Source organism: Enhydra lutris, unplaced genomic scaffold, assembly GCF_002288905.1.
Source record: "Enhydra lutris kenyoni isolate GAN:26980312 unplaced genomic scaffold, ASM228890v2 scaffoldscaffold3, whole genome shotgun sequence".
NCBI lineage: Eukaryota > Metazoa > Chordata > Mammalia > Carnivora > Mustelidae > Enhydra > Enhydra lutris.
This window is the reverse complement of record NW_019154087.1, coordinates 9,599,247-9,620,818: the sequence shown is the minus strand read 5'-3', so window position 1 is coordinate 9,620,818 and position 21,572 is coordinate 9,599,247. Positions and strand designations below refer to the sequence as shown.

The 21,572-nt window shown below is 34.1% G+C and overlaps 1 protein-coding gene across 2 annotated transcripts in view; it reads left to right on the top strand.

The window, feature by feature from the left end:
* The window catches only part of LOC111153399 (KIAA1109 ortholog), a 197,955-nt gene that overhangs the window by 144,334 nt on the left and 32,049 nt on the right, over window positions 1-21,572 (top strand). Inside the window, exons 52-63 of one of the 2 annotated variants that reach the window (XM_022512407.1) lie at window positions 487-584; window positions 1,519-1,704; window positions 3,458-3,626; window positions 5,145-5,356; window positions 7,098-7,296; window positions 10,654-10,713; window positions 12,664-12,890; window positions 14,022-14,152; window positions 15,562-15,685; window positions 17,801-17,910; window positions 18,601-18,691; window positions 19,249-19,311. In XM_022512407.1, the coding sequence (XP_022368115.1) occupies window positions 487-584; window positions 1,519-1,704; window positions 3,458-3,626; window positions 5,145-5,356; window positions 7,098-7,296; window positions 10,654-10,713; window positions 12,664-12,890; window positions 14,022-14,152; window positions 15,562-15,685; window positions 17,801-17,910; window positions 18,601-18,691; window positions 19,249-19,311 (1,670 nt within the window). The remainder of the gene's footprint in view (window positions 1-486; window positions 585-1,518; window positions 1,705-3,457; window positions 3,627-5,144; window positions 5,357-7,097; window positions 7,297-10,653; window positions 10,714-12,663; window positions 12,891-14,021; window positions 14,153-15,561; window positions 15,686-17,800; window positions 17,911-18,600; window positions 18,692-19,248; window positions 19,312-21,572) is intronic. The other variant, XM_022512417.1, reaches the window with a different exon arrangement.

Genomic DNA, 21,572 nt, shown 5'->3' with positions numbered 1-21,572 from the left:
GATATTTTCAAATTGAGGAAATTTTCCTCCCTTTTTTTTTTTTTAATTTGTAGGACAAACCTTTGCTGTCACACTCTTTATTATTAGCACGTATTACCTTATTTTAAAATTTCATCACCTTTATTTTTTCTTTTAATCTTGTTTGCAGCATATATAAATGTAAACAACAGGTTCACATATTTGGTTAAAGAAATCAATTCAGTTTACTTTTTTCCCCTCAGATAAATTTTCTGAGATATATAATTACATTTGTTTAATTATACACATAATGTTTTTAGTCCTTATAAAATGTTCTTAATAAATGCCTATATATGCAGTATTATCCCTAACTTACAAAAATCTGTGTCAGTGAAATGTGTCATGGCTACAGTCTGTACTAAAGAATAAGTTAATGATCAGAAAAAAGAAAATAACTGTTTTTGAACAAAATTATTATTTTCCTCTTAAAGTGATTGCCCCAGACCCTCAATTATTTAATCTCTTTAGGTGGGGAGCAGCCTATTCCTCTTTGGAATGAACATGATGGAACAACAGATGGAGATAAGCCTAAAATTCTACTCTATTCCCTGAACTTGCAGTTTAAGGTAACATATAAGTAATTATACTTTTTGAAGTATTTTTTAAGTATTTAATGTATTCTAGTTAAAGGAATTCATATTATACATAAATGTGCGAGTAGAAAATAAAAATGAAGTATGACCCCATCCACTGAAGAGGAAAAGCTTTAGCAATTGAATGTCCTTTAGGACTTTTCTCTGTTTGTACTTTTATATATGCATATGTTTATGCATATATTTGTGCTTGGATACCTTTTCATGTCAGAACATATAGATTAACTTTATCTTCCTTAATAGCTGTACCATTTTTTATACAGTTGTAACAATTTATTTAACTGCTCCCTTCTGATAAATATATCAATTTTTTCTAATTATTATAGCTGTAAGTTACTCTGTAAGAAGTATTTTGTACATTTGTCCATTTAACATTAGTACCTTAATAGAAACCTTAGTATTTCCAGTACTTAAGATAGCAGTGTTGGGGCGTCTGGGTGGTTCAGTGGGTTAGGCCTCTGCCTTCGGCTCGGGTCATGGTCTCAGGGTCCTGGAATCAAGCCCCACATCAGGCTCTCTGCTCAGTGGAGGGCCTGCTTCCCCCTCTTTTTCTGCCTGCCTCTCTGCCTGATTGTGATCTCTGTCTGTCAAATAAATAAATAAAATCTTAAAAAAAAAAAAGAGCAGTGTTAAAAATACTGTTATCTAATGATTAATTATAATTAATGTATTTAACTCATGAATGGTTCAGATGTTAAGGACAAAATATTAAAATAAAATTTAGGAGTTAAAAAATTCCCTACTAATACGAGAAATTAAAAAATGTTTCCAGTTTTATCAGATCTTTAGACAGCCCATGTGTGTTTTAAAACATGGCTACTTTATCGTATCGAAAGGTTTCATTTGAGTGAGTGCATACTGTTGATTTAAGATTATTTTTTTCCTCCTAACCTATAATCTGCTCTAGGGTATTCAAGTAACAGCCACTACTCCATCAATGAGAGCTGTGAGATTTGAAACTGGATTGATAGAGCTGGAACTTTCGAACCGACTTCAAACCAAAGCTTCACCAGGGAGTAGCAGCTATCTGAAACTGTTTGGTAAATGTCAAGTGGATTTAAATCTGGCATTAGGACAAATTGTCAAACATCAAGTGAGTACAGAATATGCTGATATTAGAACTTTGGCTTTTAAATTTTGTATATAAACTTGAATTACTTTATTACCATACTTTAAAAAAGAATTTAACATTCCTAAATTTTCAATTTTAAATTGGAGAGAAACGTCATTTAAGAAGGCCTTTACATGGGGCACCTGGGTGGCTTGGTGGGTTAAGCCTCTGCCTTCGGCTCAGGTCATGGTCTCAGGGTCCTGGGATGGAGCCTTGCATGGGGCTCTCTGCTGAGCAGGGAGCCTGCTTCCCCCTCTCTCTGCCTGCCTCTCTGCCTACTTGTGATCTCTCTCTCTTTGTCAAATAAATAAAATCTTTAAAAAAAAAAAAAAAAAGGAGGCCTTTACTGTTTTAGTTTGGCATTTCATTGAGTGTTTTTGGGTGGTATATTGCTATAGTTTAGTGCAAGTGCAATCTCATGAAGCTTAATTCAGCATCTTCATAAATACTTGTTTATAATTGCTCTTGATTTTGTTAGAATTTTTTTTTTTATTTTAGCACTCTGTACTAACAATTGGTCAGTTTTTAAAATGTTACTAAGTTTCTTAACTGCCTGTTTAATATTGGCAGGTTTTGCATACTGTAATGTTAAACATAGAAAGTTTTACATATACCAGGTTTTACGTATGTATGTACACACATATTTGTATATATGTCTACACATGTGTGTATATATGTCTATACATGTATGTGTATATACGTATACAAAGTTTTACACACATACATACATACACATTCACAGCAATAAATCAAATTTTGTTTTATAAAAATAAAATTTTGATAGCTCATTGGGGCATTTTTTGTTATTCTTATTTTGCTAGAAATTATTATGTAGATTTTAACCTTTTTCCTTCTTTTATTTGAAGAATTAATTAAAGGAATATCAGCCGTACTTTCTAAATTGAATGGCTATGTTAAACATTATGTGGAGAAATAAATGAAGAAAAATTTCTTGCCATCTTTAAAAAAACAGTAATTTTTTTCCAAATGGAAACACATATTAAGAAAAGAAAGGATCTAATTATCTTAGAATAGTTAATATGTTGACATTAAGAATATGGACCTTGAGGGGCACCTGGGTGGCTCAGTGGGTTAAAGCTTCTGCCTTCGGCTCAGGTTGTGATCCCAGGGTTCTGGGATCGAGCCCCGCATCAGACTCTCTGCTCAGCAGGAGCCTGCTTCCCTTCCTCTCTCTCTGCCTGCCTTTCTGCCTTCTTGTGATCTCTCTCTCTGTCAAACAAATAAATAAAATCTTAAAAAAAAAAAAAAAAAAGAATGTGGACCTTGGGGCACCTGAGTGGCTCAGTGGGTTAAAGCCTCTGCCTTCGGCTTAGGTCATGAACCCAGGGTCCTGGGATCGAGCCCTGCATTGGGCTCTCTGCTCAGAGGGAAGCCTGCTTTCCCCTCTCTCTCTGCCTGCCTCTCTTGCCTACTTGTGTTCTCTGTCAAATAAAAAAACAAAACAAACAAACAAAAAGAATATGGACCTTGTCCTAGCTTTTCTATGAATTTTATGTATGACTTCATACTACTTCTTATTTACCCATTCATGTTCTTTATTAATTTCAGGTGTTTATGGTACAGAATATAAGGAATGTATCATTGACAAATAAAATTGAGAAAAGTATACAGTAGTTCATTTGATGAATAATACTATTAATTGTTAAAACTTTCAGGTTTTTTATCAAAATGTCTTCCATTACTTGCTTTTATTGAGCTTTTAATTTTATTTTAGGTTTATGAGGAAGCTGGTTCTGATTTTCATCAAGTTGCCTATTTTAAAACCAGAATTGGATTAAGAAATGCCCTCCGAGAAGAAATCAGTGGTTCTTCAGATAGGGAAGCTGTGCTTATTACCTTGAATAGACCAATTGTTTATGCACAACCTGTGGCCTTTGACAGAGGTAAGATAAAGTCCATCAACACTATCTTGTTGGATTTAAAAATGTTTTGGCAATGTTGGATAAAAATCATCTGTAGTTTACCAGTGTAAATGCTTGATAGCTGAACATCTCCTAATTCTGAAATGTGAGCATCCAGGAAAAGTGTTTTGCTTATTCATTTTTTAAACTTACTTTACATTTTAAAGTCATTTCTTTTCTACATGGGTATATAGGATGTCTGATTCAGAATTTCAATTGTAATGCTAGGTTTTTGGTTTCAAAAACTATTGCACCCATTTGTTCTGGCACTGTCTTTATTCATTTATTCTGTAAACATTTACTGTCTGGAAGTGGAATAGAGATATAGAAAACAGGATCCCTGCCCTCAAGGACCTCTCAGTCCAATGGGAGAGAGCAAAGTACACTACAGAGAGGAGTTGGAGATACCTATTCCCCAACTGAGGGAGTCTTCTAACTTTGCCTGTGCTTCTAAGAGGAGAAACGAATCCTTCAGATTTGACTTGGAGTCAGGAGTTCACCAGGGAGACAAGGAAATGAAGCTAGTCTTATTTACCTTTGTATATGACAGTCTAGAACAGTCCCTAGCTTATAGTAATAACTAAATAAATATTTACCAAATGAGAGAGAATATGAATGAATATATATTAATACAGTAGCCTAAAACATGTAGCAGTTTTCATAAAAGAAAATAATAGGAAATAAGACTGAACAGATAGAGTTTAATTTATGTATATTGGGCCTATATGTTAGAAATATAGAAGTAATGAAGAACCATTTATGAAACCATTTAAGATTTAAATTGGTGGTAGGCATTAGCTGGTGATAAGTCTGTTAGAAAACTATTCTTTTGGCAGTGTTATAGATAATGTTTTATTTTGCTAAATTCTGTGCACTTTTTTTCATTTCACATCTTACTAACCTGTCATCAGCTTTCAACAACTCCTTAAAGTATTTTCTACTCTTTGTGTCCATGACACTTGCTTTTCCTTCTGCTTCCCTAACCCCTTCAATTTTCTCCCTCTTTAGGTTCCTCCTTCTTTATGCTGCATTAAATGAAGGTTTTCCTTAAGGTTCCATTCTTGTTACAGACTCCGATGTCTTGGCCTCTCTTTGCAGGTCATATCTTTTTAATGTATACTCCTACTGTTAGGTTTCTCTCCTTCAAGAATTTTTAACAGTATAACAGCAAGCTTTATAAGGTCAGGGACCATGTTCTGTTTTCATATCATTTCTGTTGCATCCTAATGCATAACATCTAATAGGCATTTCACAAATAATCTGTTAAGTGAAAAAATGGACCTGGAATGTTTTCTTCTTTCTGCCATTATGCAGTTGCCTGCTTTCATTTGTCAAATTGACTATATCCTCTTAGATCCTTTCTAATTCTAATGCTATAATTTTCTCACGGGAGTAATTTTTACTAATCAGCCAGATTTTACAACTACTGAGTTTTACTTGCCTTCTAGCCTTACAGCTTTGATTTTAATTTTCTTTCCAATCCACCTTAATTATAAAAAGCTGTGCTGTTTTGGCTGAATTATAAGGCCGCCTATGACAACTGGAATGAACAACGAATGGCTTTACATAAAGATATTCATATGGCTACAAAGGAGGTAGTAGATATGCTACCAGGTATCCAGCAAACATCAGCCCAGGCCTTTGGGACTCTCTTCCTCCAGCTTACTGTGAATGATCTGGGAATATGCCTGCCCATCACAAATACTGCACAGGTACAAAATCAAATCATAGTCCAAGATTAAGAATACAGCATTCTACTTACCATTTCTGTGTATATAGAGTATAATAATTTTTTTTGGATTAACAGTTTATAACTTGAGTTTAGTAAATAGCAAGTAAGATTGGATTCCTTCAGCCATTATTCATCCTTAGTGTATTAAATATGAATCTCATGAGACTTTGCTCAGAAGCACTTTGCCACAGAATTATGACGAGATTGATACCTATATGATAAATCTTAAGTTTTTTTTAAGATTTTGTTTATTTATTTGACTGAGAGAGAGTTTACAAGTAGGCAGAGAGGCAGGCAGAGAGAGAGGGGAAAGCAGGCTTCCCTCTGAGCAGAGAGCCCGATGCAGGGCTCGATCCCAGGACCCTGGGTTCATGACCTGAGCCAAAGGCAGAGGCTTAACCCCCTGAGCCACCCAGGTGCTCTAGTGAATCTTAATTTTTACCTGGAAAAATAAGCAGCTAGTTTTCAGAATCTTTTTATTTTGTTTTTTAACGAACAAGTCTTTGGCATATAATTGTTAATGAAATAGAAGCAAAAGAACATTTAAGAATTTTGTTTAATGTTTAGTAACCTCATCTAAAATAGGGTGGAGGATTTCAAAATGCCTTTAAGCTGCCATATTTAATGGTAATGAAATTTCCAAGTTATGTATACCAGATAAAGCAAGAATTTTCATAATTTATGGACATGCATATGAGACAAACAGAGGACTAGAAACCCCTATCAAGGGTTGAACCTAAGAGGTTACAATTATATCAAATTCAGAGGTTTGTTTTACTGTTAAAATTTACCTTAACCTATAACCAGTTGCTGAATGAGTTTAACTTTTAGTATTTGTTAAGCAAGACATTGTGAAGAAAAATTCTGGGTCAGTGATTGACAACATGCCTCAGGAGTTGAAGAATGTTGTTTTTTTAATGGCATTATGGACAGAGCTCAGGAAAGCCATATACACCAGAGGCAGTTGTCTAAAACAGAAGCTTGGGATAGAAAACTAGATAATTAGGGGCACCTCTATGGCTCAATTAAGTGTCACACTGTTGATTTCAGCTTAGGTCATGATCTCAAGGTAGTGAGACCAAACCCCACATGGAGACTCACGTGGAGTCCTGCTGGAGCTCTATGCCAAATGGAGCCTGCTTAAGATTGTCTCCCTTTCCCCCTCAACTTCTCATGCTCTCTCCTCTAACCTTTTTTAACCTTTTGCAAGTTAAAAAAAAGATGAAGACAATTAATATTCTACTCATATGTGGAACATAAGGAAATAGCATAGAGGACCATAGGGGAAAGGAGGGAAAACTGAATGTGAAGAAATTAGAGAGAGAGAGAGACAAACCATGAGAGACTCTGGACTCTGAAAACAAACCGAGGGTTACAGAAAAGAGAGGTTGGTGGGATGGGGTAACCAGATGATGGGTATTAAGGAGGGCATGTGTGGTGATGAGCCCTGGGTGTTATACACAACTAATGGGTCATTGAACACTACATCAAAAACTAATGATGAACTATATGCTGGTTAATTGAACATAATAAAAAGAAAAGATGCTCATGGCATATGTATTCACTTCAACAATTTAAGTTTTAAAAGTAGACAACTTTCTAAGCTGCTTTTTAGTGAAGATTTCTAGTCTTGACTTTTTCTAAACTTTTGTTCCAATGAATCCTGTGAGAATTTCCAAATTTAAAACATTTTGTCTTTTATTTTTTAATATATTTTGCAGTCTAATCACACTGGAGATCTTGACATTGGTTCTGCTTTAGTATTGACCATTGAAAGTACTCTCATCACTGCTTGTTCTTCAGAATCTCTGGTTAGTAAAGGGCATTTCAAAAACTTTTGTATTCGTTTTGCTGATGGCTTTGAGACGTCGTGGGATGACTGGAAACCAGAAATTCGTGGCGATCTAGTGATGAATGCCTGTGAGTGCCTTTTATTTTCTACATGAGGGTTAGAATTTTTTTTAATTAAAAAAAAAAAAAAAGCAGAAAAACAGTGTCTTCATTTGTAAAACCAAAAGATGCTTAGCTTATAGGAATGTTATTGGACTTTCTGAAATAAGGGCTCTTTTTAGTTAAAGATAGGTCATATTTGTGAAAAACTGCAGCTTTCAGTAGTTTTGGTAAATGAATCAACTAGGCATTCTTCTTGACAGTCTAGCATTTGAAGATTCGTTTACTACCTGATTTTTTCCTATGATTGATTCGTGAATGACCAGATAAAGCATCTTTGCTCTGTGGGGATCTTCAAAGGAAGTGATAAATGTGCAAGATCCAGTTCATCATATGACATAGATCAACAGGTTGTAGATAACCATAAACAGGAACTCCAGCCATAAAATAATATTGATACGAATAAATTCACATGTCTAAATTTGTAAGCTACAATGTGTAACTTGTATGAATTCCATTGATTCCATAATACTCAAGATTGGGTGTAACTAAAGCTGTGTTTATATACAGTTTTGAAGGTATGTGGTTTTATTTTTATTTTAATATAAGAAATGTTATAGCAGAGTTAATAAATCATCATTAATCTTCTAGTAAAGAAAAACTGTTTGAGGAATTAAAGGTTGGAAACTAAAATTCCTCAGCCAGTCTCTAAACCAAAATTAATACTTACTTTATAAAAGGTGGTATGCTGTTGTTTATGCAGTTTTTTTTCCCTTCTCCATTGGAAGAAAATCTTCTTCCCAGTTCTGGATCTTTAAAGAACAAGAAAACTTTTCATAATTTTTATATCAAAAATTGAAGTTTTGGCATTTCACTTTGACTAAAACCTAGATAAAATTATGGGTGAAATTCTGTTGTGACTGCTTCTCACTTAAATAATCCATAGGTAAAATAGTGGAATTTCTGTGAAATACTTCAAGTTACTAGGAGGACTTGATATCAAAGTACTTATGCCTAAAATTCATAAGAAAAATAGCCTTCATCAGAAATCTTTACAAATAAGCTTCTATACAGTTGTTACATATATTTTTAAAAGTCACTAATAACTTTTGTGTCTTTTTTTTTCTCAAAATTAAATTACTGATTTCTAGTAAGATGATATCTTCACCTTTTTTATAATCATTAAAATGGATACATGTATTTGGAAGCAAAGAGAGAATACCATTTCCTTAACAGTTTATTATAAAGGGAAAATGCCTGAGAAATATGCCCCTGAATCAAAATCAAAAACATATATTAAAAATCTATAAATAATAACTCAGCACCTCAGTGTATATTATACCAACTAAGTAGAATACTAATATGCTGAAAATTATTTATTTTAGTTTTTGTAGGCTACTAAATGACTTGTCTTTATGACATGCTTTTTGTTTGGTGTCTTGGGAAGGAAGCAGAAGAGTTGAGTATTTTTTTTATTGATACAAATATTCTAAATTATAACAGGGGCAAAATAGTTTTTTATTAGTAATAATAAATAGAACAGAAATGACATTAAGTATTTTAAGAAAGATTTGAATTAGGGTAGAGAAACAACGAACAGTAGAGTTATGCTGTAGGATTTTTTTTTTTAACAGATCATTTTAAAATCAGGCCCTAGGAAAAAAGGTGATCTGGGTGAATTGCCTCTATAGGGGGATAATGTTTTCTAGGAAGTGCAGTAAAAATTAGAAAAATTTGTATATAGGATTCAAAGGACCATATAAGTAGATAGAAAAGATCAGACTCTTCACTAACATTCATTTATAAAAATTATATAAGCCATTAAAGTTTGAAACTGTACTATGAGGTGGAGGGGAGTAAAGGAGATGTTTGAAAGCCTCAAGCTCTCTGTTAACACCTGGGTAACATGAGATCAAAAGAGCAGGAAAATTGCTATCCTGGATTCAGACTAATGGTTGATCCAACTCAGCATTCTGTCTCTGACTCAGAGACCATAGGCAAAACAGGGAAGAGCCTAACTGATTTCCTTCTCCTCACTTTGAAGATTTGGATCTACTCCCCAAAATCTTAATATTCCTTTTTAATTTATCATGGCTCTGTAATATATGAATTTATGTAATTTTTTAAAAATTAATTTTTAAAAATTCTCTAAAATTCTTGGGATTGAAAGTCCTAGAAGTTTTCTACCTTTTTTTTTTTTAAACTAGCTTTCATTTGGCCTCCATTATGTTCCTCAAATTTCAGAAGGTTTTCTTTTCATTATAGCATTCTTAGATTTGAAAGAGTTACCTCAGTCCCTTTTGTTCTGATTTATAACCATGACTTTAAAGGTTAATTAGGCAATCTTTTACCCTAAGACAAGACATTGTTCTCTCAAATTCTGTAATTTGTATGTGAAGCATAGGTACCATATGGTTCAAAAATATAATTTAGATTTTAAAGTTATTGGCACTATCTTTTAAAAACCTACATAATAGATATTGTCACTTAATAGACTGTTTCTCTCAAAATAAGCTATAGTATTTCTGCAACTCAGATTTGAGTAACATTTGAATAGCAACTTAGGTTACAGAATGAATTGTAAAAGGACATTTCATTTAAGATTTATGACTGTCAGGTTTAGACTGAAATTTTGTTTCTATGAAGGATTACTGAGAAAGAGTCTTAATCCTGTTCCTTAGGCTTCACTTTTTGAAAAGTTGTCTCAAAGATGGTATTGCCCCTTTACTGTTTAAAATTGTTGATTTAGTTCACCTCTTTTTTTTCTTTTTTTTCTTTATTTCTTTTTTTTTTTTTTTTTTTAAGTTGAAGTTATCAGATTAAAGCTAAGTGGTAGTAAATTTTTCAGAGTTAAAGTTAGATATGTTCCGGGGATAGGTCCATGACCTTAGGAGCTTAATTGTTATGAGACTGACATCATGGCAGTCAGTCATTTTTTTCCTCATAAAATGATCCATGGAAAGACAAGGCTAATAAATCGTGTCTGTGACCTAAATGTGTAAGTTCTTATTAACAGAAAATTATTTTTAAACCATCTGCATTCTCAAAGTGCCATTCACAGGATGGCACAAATTATCATAGCATCTGGAAACTAGAGTTTCAGAGTCAGTCAGGTATTGTCACATGCAGAGTGTAAAGATAAAGCTGCAGTTAAATTCTTAAAAGCATAAAATAAAAAATGTTGAGATACGGAATATTATAAGACATCTAAGGTAGATGTTTCATGTTTCATTCTGCAGTTTAGAAATTGAGACCTAAAGAAGCTAGTGATCTTATTTATATTTAGATAATAATCTTTGGTATTATAGTACAGTATTTAATTATAATATAGTATTTAATCACAAGCATAATTTTATTGGAAACTATTTTTGGGGTGATTTTATGCAGGTGTAGTTCCAGATGGCACCTATGAAGTATGTTCTAGGACTACAGGACAAGCAGCTGCTGGTAAGTTCATGACTGGTATTACCTTTTTTACATAAATAAGTTAGAATTCTGCTTTTTTATACCTATATATGTAAATATACATATATACACACATAGATAAGGCCTTTATATTAACCTTGAGTCTTTAATTCTGGTGTTCCCTGATTTTAAAAAACCATTTTTATAATAATATTAGCATATTTTTATCTATTTAACAATCATTTATTAGACACTTGCTGATATACTGCAAAAAGTTTTAGGAAAGACAAAGGCAAGGTATACTTTTCTACTCTGTATAAATTTGAATTCTAATGCAGTTGAGGCTCTGCAGCATGACTAAGCTATAAGTGGTAAGTTCAATAAAATATGAAATTCTAATTGCTTCTGAAATCTGAGGAAAGAGAAAAAATTCAAATTTGGAGAGATACTAGGATTAGAGACATAAGAGGCAGAGAGAGAGGCAGAGGGAGAAGCAGGCTCCCCACAGAGCAGGGAGCCCGAAGGCAGGATTGATCCCGGGACCCTGGGATCAGGACCTGAGCCAAAGGCAGACACTTAACCAACTGAGCTACCCAGGTGGCCCAGAGAAAGCTTCTTTTAATATTTAACAAGTATTTGAACAGGGACTTGACAGACAAAATTGTTTCTAAAGCAAAACCTGGAAGGGTATGGGTCAGAAAATTCAGGCAGACAGAATATTAGTTATGCTGTGAAACCAGTGTCTAGTCAGAATTGTCCAGACTGGGTAGACAGAGTTATGTGAAAAGTAATATGGGAAAAATATTAAAGGATAATAAGGAGTCTGAACTTAATTTGGTAGAAAGTGGGAGAGCCACTGAATTTTTGTGATCAAGAAAGCAGACACTTTCAAGGATTAGAAAGGAAAAAAAATCTTGGGAAACTGGTTAGAAGATAACTATAGAAGTTATAATCTGTTTTGACTAAGATGATAGTACAATGTAAATTTTTATTGATTTTACTTGGTAAAGAGTAAGGGTGAGCTAAAGGGAGCTATTTAAGGGCTCTCAAAATGTCTGTGCGAGTAGAAGCTGATTAAAGTTAGTAGAATTCCTTTCTCTCCTTACTATTTCTTGTTATCCTCCCCAAACCTAGCCTTGGTGCTCATCCTAAGTAACTTGCCTCAGAAAGTAGCAAGGCCAACAGTCCCATTGATGAAGAACTGAAAAGGTTAGGAAATTTCCAGGAGTAATGTTAGAAGAAATGGGTGATAACTGAGGTAAATGTATATGTATTTGGAGAAGGGTCACATAAAAATCATTGTCAGGACTCTGGTTTATGAGTGACAACAACCCATGCAAACTAGCTTAACCGAAAGGGAGAGTTTATTAAAAGGATAATGCAGATCACAGTTAAGCTTCTAAATGGCTATCTCAGTGAAGATAAGGACCAAGGTCAGTTCAGAGGCTCTCAGGAACTCCTGGATCCAAGATTTCGACTGCCACCAGGGCTTTCTTCTTTGCTCCTCTCTGGCTGCTTCATTTTCTTCATACTTCTGACTTTCTCCTTACACATGCCAGAAGATGTGGCTGCTAATAGCCCAATGAGCTTCATTCCCCCTCCCTCAAGCACTAGAAAAGGGACCTTTTTTTTTTTTTTTCCCTGAAGTCCAGAGAAGGGTTTTTAGATTTCCAACTTTGACTCTCACCTGGCCTACTTATCTAATTCTGGCTAATGAGTGAGGGTCATGGAAATTCCCATTGTAGCCATGGGAGGGTAGATCAGTTCAGGATTGGGGAGAAGAGGGAAGCCATTGTTCACAGGAGAAAGAAGGGTGCTGCACAGAGGAAACAAAGGTGCACACTCTGCAGAGGGAAATCAATCCCAGACCTAGTTGTGAGAGAGATTAGTTGTTAAATAAGGCCATCATCCATTTTATTCCTGAAATATAGATTGATTTAAATATCTGAACTCAAGACTTACCAAAAATGCCACTTCTCTTTATTTAAACAGAAAGTAGTAGTGCTGGAACGTGGACACTCAATGTTTTGTGGAAGATGTGTGGGATCGATGTCCATATGGATCCTAACATTGGCAAAAGACTTAATGCTCTGGGCAATACCCTTACAACACTGACAGGAGAGGAGGACATAGATGACATTGCTGATCTAAATTCAGTGAACATAGCTGACCTGTCAGATGAGGATGAAGTTGATACTATGTCTCCCACTATCCATACTGTAAGTACATTCACTGTTAGACTTTTCTGGACTGGCCTTTACCCTGAGACAGGGAAAAGATTGACTTAATGTTATTTATTATATTGTAGTTGATAATTGTAGAGGAAGGAAGAGAGTGATGGTTTCCTGTGTCTATATTTTATAATTTTTTAAAATTTCATAATATTATCTTTTCATTGATACTTTTCTTATTAGCTGTCAACAGACTTGTACCCTAACCTATAGGTAATGTACTAACGGTAAAAACAAAGTGAAAGCAAACCTGTAGAGACAGACAGTACATTAGTGGTTGCTGAGGGCTGGGGGAGTTGGGGATGGGGAATGGAGAAAGACTGCTGTTAGTTATGAGGTTTCATTTGGGGGTGGGTGGTGAAAATGTTCTAAACAGATTGTGGTGACAGTTGTACAACTTTGTGAATATACTCAAAACCAATAAATTGTTCATTTTAAATGGGTGAATTTTATAGCATGTGGATTATATCTCAATAAAGATGCTAAAAAATGAATCTGAAAAGCAAATTGCATGTAAACAAAATATACATTTAAAAAATGTATTTCCCTCTGTACTGTATATTTTATAGTATAAATTATTTGGTAGTTTAAAAGCAAGTTACTCTCGGCTTTTATTCTGATATTGGTTTAAACATTTTTAAAATATCTTTTAACTGTTTCATGAAATAGTCTTGTTCTTGGAAAGAAATTTTTAAAAAAATTAATGTTACTGTTTATTATTTAGAGTTCAGATGGAAGTTCAGTAAGTGGAGATGGCCACAAGCTCACCTTTGGGCAGCGACTTGTAAATCACCTGCTAGGCCTGACGCCCCCAAATCAGCGCCATTCTGTTCCTGCAGAGTATCTGTGTGACCCAGAGATGTGGGGCTCCCCTCAGTCTAGCCAGTCCCATTTGAAAGCATGCAGAGCTCACTCATGGGGAAATGTAGGTAGCAGCTACATAGATTCCTTGTGAAAATGAAGGGATTTGAATCACTGGAGAATTCCAATCATCTTACTTGATATAGATGGCTTTGATTCTTGCATGCTTCCTTTGATTTAAGGTGTTATTCTTGTGATAGTATAGATTTGTGGTGTGACCTGAAAGTGGTATTGACAGACATGCTTTTGATTTTTCAGGAAGCTGTAGATTATCGAAGACAAGGAGCATCTTGTAGCCAGCCAGGAGAACTTAGAGGAAGAAAAATTATGAAGCGTATAGTCGATATCAGAGAACTGAATGAACAGGCAAAAGTAATAGATGATCTTAAGTATGTGTAATGATTTTTAATATAATATTTTTAATAATGGAATCATAGAATTTTAAATAGGGAGAAAACTGGATTTGGGCCAGTATACCCCCCTTAATTTATAAATGAGATCACCAAGGTCCAGTAGAGTTTGATAACTTGCCTGAGATCATACATTCCTTACTGACAAAGTTAGGTGTGAAGTTCTGTCCAGTTCTCATCGCAACTCCCCATTTCTGGGCAGTTTAATGACAGACTATGTATCATATATACATATCTCTACATATGTGTATATATATCTAAATATACCTTCACCTATGTATATTAACATACGTGTTAGTCTTTTGCTAACATTGGTATTTCTGGAATGTAAAATTTTTTTTTTAATGTTCAGTTAACCAACATACAGTGCATCATTAGTTTTGAATGTAGTGTTCAGCAATTCCTTAGTTGCATATAACACCCAGTGCTCATCACAGCACGTGTCTGGAATGTAAATTTTTAAGGAAGGAAACAAATTTAGCATTTATTAAGTACCAATTGTGAACTGACATGTTATTTCAGTATAATCCTCACAAGATTTCTGTGAGGTTAGATGGCATTATCCAAACTTTATAGATGAGAAAACTGGCTCAGAGAGGTTAAAGAAGTGGGATTTGAACTTGTGTGTGTCTGAAGTCAGAGTTCATGTTTTTTATTTTTGCCTGCTTGTATTAACAATTCTCTAAAACTAAGATGGATATAAGGTGAGTAGGGAGGTCGGGAGTAGGTGGTGGTAATATTTTTTTCTTTATCTATTGCCTGCTGCATATTATTGATTAAATAATACTTGCTCTAGAAGACAAAGTATCCTAATCGTCAAACTTTGAAATTTTTGTTTTCCCAAAAGGTGATAGTCATGCCTCATCTTTTCTGATCTTCATATACCACCTGTGTCTGTGGTTTTTGCATTCAGGAACTCTAAACAAATAATGTGCATTTTGTACAATGAAAGGTATTACCTAAAAAGTGATCTGTAAATTAATTATGATACAATGATTCACATTTTCCTGTTGACTTACATTGCAGTGTGAGTTTTGCTCTTGGGGGTTAAAAGTGACTTGTAGCAAAATATACATCCTCCCTCTAAATTTTACCTGAGGCTTAAATATATGTATAATTTTACATTCAGACATTATTCTGCAGAGTGAGTCCATAGCTTTCATGAGATTGTCACAGAAGCTATTAATGCGGAAGTGGGAAAGAGCTATTTCCTAAAATATTAGAGAGCTTTTTAACAGTTTACTAGGTATGAGTGTTAACTTTAAGGATTTTGGCCTGTCCATATATCTTTGATATTCTGAAAGTGAAAGAATTAAAAGGGAGCAAATATAAATCAATCTTACTCTGTCACCCCTTTATACTAATTGCGGTATTTATTTTGCATCCAGAAAATTAGGTGCAAGTGAAGGGACCATAAACCAAGAAATTCAGCGTTATCAACAGTTAGAATCTGTCGCTGTGAATGATATTCGAAGAGATGTTCGTAAGAAATTACGGAGGTCCAGTATGCGAGTGAGTAAACATTTAAGAATTTTATTATTGGAGTAGACCGTTCTTTTATTTTTCACTTTATGAAACTTTGTGACCATACTTAAGTTCTCTTTCGTTCTCCATTTTTAGTGATAATACCACTTGATTTGTACATCCCATATCTACTAGGTACTAGGTGCTATTTAAAGCACTTTACATTTAACAACCCATTAAATTTTACAATAGCCAAAAGAGGTAGCATGTATTATTTTCCCCATTTTAAAAATGAGGACACTGAGACAGCAGTCAAGTATTTTGATGAAGGTTATACAGTCATTAACCTTGGTGGAGCCAAGATTAAACACAAACAGTGGGACTCTGCAGTCTGTCCTTAGCCACTACTTTTTATCACCTTTCATAAAACTGTAATGTCTTTTTAGTGTCTTACTCAAATATGAGTCTTTTGACATGTCCATTCTATTCCAGTCCCATTTTCCACAGCTGACTTTACCTTTTAGCACTGCGTACTCTCAGCACTTCATTCTCTTTTCTTTGCACATTTAGTTGTACTAACTAGAATATGAGTCTCTTAAACAACAAGTTATTTATCTTTGACCCCATTTCCTACCACATTTTTTTGGTCCAGTTGCTGAATAAGTCCAGTTGCTGAATAAGTGAAAGAAGTATGTAGATAGATATACTATAAACATATAGTAGAAAATAATTCTAAAATGTATTCAAATGGAGGTAGGTTGCCTTGGGTCAAGGTGGTCTTGTTAGGGGAAAAACTACTTTTTTCAGAAGAGATAGGTTCTTAACCCTTTTTTTTTTTTTTTTTTAAATAATCAGCAGAACCCTCCATTTTTTAGTGGAACCCTAATACATAAAAAGCATTAAATCAGAGCTGCTAGGACCAGAAGAAGAGGGGAAAGCTTGCAGGGATTCAGGGTTTATTGGCTTGACCTTTCTTGACCACCCCGAACTCCCAGACATCCTAGTTTGAAAACTGTTCTAAATTATTTATTCAAATTGAAGATAAAATCCAGTTTGAGTTATTCATCACTGGCTTCTGATGGTAATAAATGGATAGTGATGATCTATAACGCATAAGTCTTTGTTTAAAATTTTTGCTACTGTATACCTAACAATCATACAATAAAATTAAAGTACTGCTTATGCACTATTTATAAGGTAGTTTATATTTGGTAATTGACTGTTAAAAATAAAACTGTGTAGAGAGAATTAGAGAAATTCTTGAACTTTTATCAGTGTTCTTAGCATATATCTCATTTGTCTTCCCCCCCCCCTCACTTCCTCCTCAGTCCTCTTGCATTCCACATCTCCATTGTTTTAGAATCATTTCAATATCTAGACCCCAGTTACACATTTAGAGATAAGTAGATTGTTGAGGTCACCCCTTCCTTTCCTTTCTTATAATGGAGTGCTGTGGCAGGCATGCCTGTGGGTGGTACTTAAGATGATCAATGGTTCCCCCACCCAACTGGTCTCCCCATCCCAGCCTCTCCCTCTACCCTTCCTGCTCTCCTCTGATCTCCCTTTTACCTCCTCCTGCCACCCAGCTTCTCCCAGAATCTTTCCTTTTAATTCTCTTTTTTTTTTGGCCTTTCTTTCCTTTGTTTCCTTTCTTCTCACCTTATTTCTGTACCCCTCATCCTGTTCCCAATCTTTTTCTTTTCTCTCTCAGGCCAGACGGTGAACCATATTTCCATTGTACAACCCTTCTAATTGACATTAGGTCTAAAGAGTGGCTGAGTCCTGCTCTACTTTGATCCATCTGTACTGTTAAATGATATTTAAAGACAATTTTTTTTTTTACAGATTTTGTTTATTCGACAGAGAGAGGTCACAAGTAGGCAGAGAGGCAGACAGAGAGAGAGGGGGAAGCAGGCTCCCTGCTGAGCAGAGAACCCGATGCGGGGCTTGATCCCAGGACCCTGGGACCATTACCTGAGCCGAAGGCAGAGGCTTTATTTAATCCACTGAGCCACCCAGGTGCCCCTAAAGACAAATTTAAAGTAGCATGTTACTGACTTGGGGAAAACATACTATTTTGTTGAATAGAATATTTTACCTATAATCAGATATTATGACAATAAGCAACTGTCTAAAGTCACTCTTCCTCTCCCATTTCATTAGGCTGCTTCTCTAAAGGATAAGTGGGGTTTGGGTTACAAACCAAGTTATAGCCGTTCAAAAAGCATTTCTGCTTCTGGAAGACCTCCTCTTAAACGAATGGAAAGGGCAAGGTAATACCTATTTTCATCCACTGAAACAAGTAATAAAATTGCTGACTCCTTTATGAAGATCCACTACTAATTTATTGTGTTCTACTTGGGGAAATTACATAATTAAGGGAGCAAAAATTAACCTTATTAGTCAAATACCGGTAATAATGGATACTATCCAACTAAAAAGTTTATTTGAGGAATTCTTCTAGTGTATTTATACCGTAGTCACTGTGTGCTTTTTAGAGAAGAAGTACATTGCTATTTAGACAAGTTTATGTGTGAACTTACGGACTATTCAAAGAAATGAGTATGTGCAGATTAGTAACTGCTGCGATAAGTTTGCCATTTTAGAAGAGATGTGACTACATACATATTTAGCATATGAAAAAATGGAAATTCTACATATTAAAGAAAAATACTGTCTTACTAATAAATGAGCATTTAAAGTAAGAACTATATATTTTTTTAATATGCTTTAGTTTCAGAAAATCTCATGTTAATCAAAACATTCAGTTTTGTTTTGTTTTTTAATGAGATGCTAAAGATTAAGGAATGGGATACCAAAAATTTAATCCTTGGATAAGGTAAGTATTTAGAAATATTTAGTGTCAGTAAAAAATTTACTGACATTTGTTAGACTTTTATAAAGTCCAGGGACTTTTTAAAAAAAGAATGCTAATGTTTAGTAACTTCATATTTTTCTTCCAGTTCTCGAATAGGAGAAACTGAGGAGCTCCCTGAAATCCGTGTGGATGCAGCATCTCCCGGACCCAGAGTAACTTTCAATATCCAAGATACAGTAAGAGAGATACTATTTGTTAGAGATACACAGTGTCAAATAATTTTTAGTAATTACAAAATTACAGTGGTTACAGTTTCAAAATATGAATTCCTACCTACAGTGAAAGTGCCAGTTGTGATGGGTGAAGTGTCTTTAAATTTCCAAACAGCAAGACACTGCCTCTGTGCTAGCATTTGAGAGCCATGCTGCTCATGTTAGTGTTTCGCACCTAGAATAAAGATTCCATACTGCTTGATCTTAGATAGAAAGACTTCGTTGAATAATTTTCCTTTCAAGTATGAATCCACATTAAACTAGGTCTTTTACACCAGTGTAAATGTGGAATGTTTATACTTTATCTATTTATCTTATTATGTATTTTAGTTCAGAATATATAGAGGTAATAGCAGAAACCAGAAGTTAGAAGGTCAGCTTAAAAGTTATATTTAATTTTGTATGTGTTAAAATTTATGTTAACATGTTTGTTTTGTTTTTTGAATGTTTGTTTGCTTTTAAACCATTGTTTTTTTAATTTTTCATGAGTTTTTATATATTTTCTTATTATTTTAATTAAGTTGAAAAAAACAATATGGGGAAGTACGCCACAATCCAGCTGTCCTGGGGAAGGGTATTTTCAGGTACTTATTAAGAACAACATAAATTTTGCTTTAAAACTAATTAGCCACCCTGAAAATCTGCTTTCAAAATGTCTTCCTTTCATTTTATACTAAACTCAGACCTCAAAAATATTTTACATAAAGCTTTAAGATTGAATTCTTTTTCATCATGTATATTTTATAAGCTCTTGCATGAAAACATTTTAGTTCTGTATTTATTTATATAATATTAATTATTGAATCTCCAGAATTACTAAATCAGCTTACCAAATTAACCAAATCATAAATCAAAAACTCCTATTTATTAGTTATTTGCTAATCCCTAAGTGAATCTGTTTTCCCTACATTCAATGACAAAATGAATCTTTTCTTTAAAAAAAATTTTAACTAGGGGCACCTGGGTGGCTCAGTGGGTTAAAGCCTCTGACTTCGGCTCAGGTCATAATCTCAGGGTCCTGGGATCGAGCCCCACATCAGGCTCTCTGCTTAGCAGGGAGCCTGCTTCCCCCTCTCTCTCTGCTTGCCTCTTTGCCTACTTGTCGTCTCTGTCTGTCAAATAAATAAATAAAATCTTTAAAAAAAAAAAATTTAACTCATTGAAACTAGAATCAAACTTCTCTCAGAACAACAAATTAATCATTGAATGCTATTTCTTTGGAGTCACTGTGTACATATAAAAAAAGCGTACATTTATTTAAAAAATCCATTTAAAAATTATGTTCAAAACAATATGGAAAATGTGCCACCCAAGGACTTAAAAGTTGAATTAACATTTTTACGAACCATATATTTTCCCTGAATATGTCATGAAAGTAAAATTAAATTTTAAAAATATATCTGTACACTAGGTATATAAATCTTTGTCTAGAAATTTTCCATCAAGTTACATTAAAAACTGGCACTTATTCCACATACATTTTGTTTCCCTGCCCTCTTAAGCTATAGTTTTAGTACATATCCCGCCATTACACTGAACTTAGTCAAACTAAATTTTGTTTTAGAACTGTAAGATTATAGGGGTGCCTCAGTGGCTCAGTCAACTAAGCGTCTGCCTTCAGCTCGGACTCTGATCCCAAGGTCCTGGGATTGAACCCCACGTTGAGCTACCTGCTCGGCAAGAAGCCTGCTTCTCCCTCTCCCACTTTCCCCTGCTTGTGTTCCCTCTCTCACTGTTTCTCTCTCTCTGTCAAATACATAAAATCTTAAAAAAAAAAAAAAAAAAGAACTGTGAGATTATGGGGAGCTTGATAAACATGTCCTTTTTTTCTAAATATGAACTTGGAAATAAATCATTTAAAGAACTGAATCGAGGGATTCTCCTAATTGATATTTCCCCATCCATTTTTTTTTTTATTGAGACATGACGTTATATCAGTTTCAGATGTAAAACCAATGATTTGATTTATTTGTATGTTTTGAAATGATCAAGTATGTTTTGAAATGATCAAGTAATTCTCAAAGGCATTAATATTTGAATTGGTTCAAATCCTATTTTTAAATAGTAATGTAAGCTATTTGTTTAAAAAAATAGCATATAAAAATCCCAAATTATAGATCATTAAGGCATGGTTAAATGTAAAATAAATGTAAAACAAAGGGATTGCACAGATTCTTACCTTTAAAAAATTGAAGATGTTCTGATGAATAAAATCTGTTTTACTTAATTACTAAATAACATATATATTATAAAAAATAAGGAAAAGCTGAATTCTGTATGTAAGACATTTTTATTATAGTACTCTATTTTTGTGTATCTAATTTTGTTGTATTTAATAGTATCAACAAATTACTTTACCTTGCACATAACACTTTACAAAGGCTTATCGCATTTTCAAAGGATATTTGAGCAAGTCTCAAATTGGAAAAATAAATTAGGTCATAGGAAGTTTTGTTATTGTTGTTTTGTTTTGTTTTGTTTTTGATCTACTTAAATACAGTGGCCTTCTGGTGCAATTCTCAGTGACATAGTGTTTATAATAAACTATTCTCCTTAAAAAATAGTGTTTATAAGTTTGATTCATATCTTTAATTACATAATGATTGACACATCTGTTGTCTACAGTTGTCAATCAAATAGAGACTCTTTTTTTGGGTGGGGTGGGGGACTCATTTTTAAAAGCTAGCTATAAAAAGCATCCAGAAGCATGAAGTACTTTCTCAAGGGACACTGCATGCTCTTCCATCACTAATTACTCTCTTGCCCTTCTGATTTACAGTTGATCACATTCTTTGCTTTGTCTCCACAGCATGTTTAACTATGCTTAAAGAATTACACAATATGT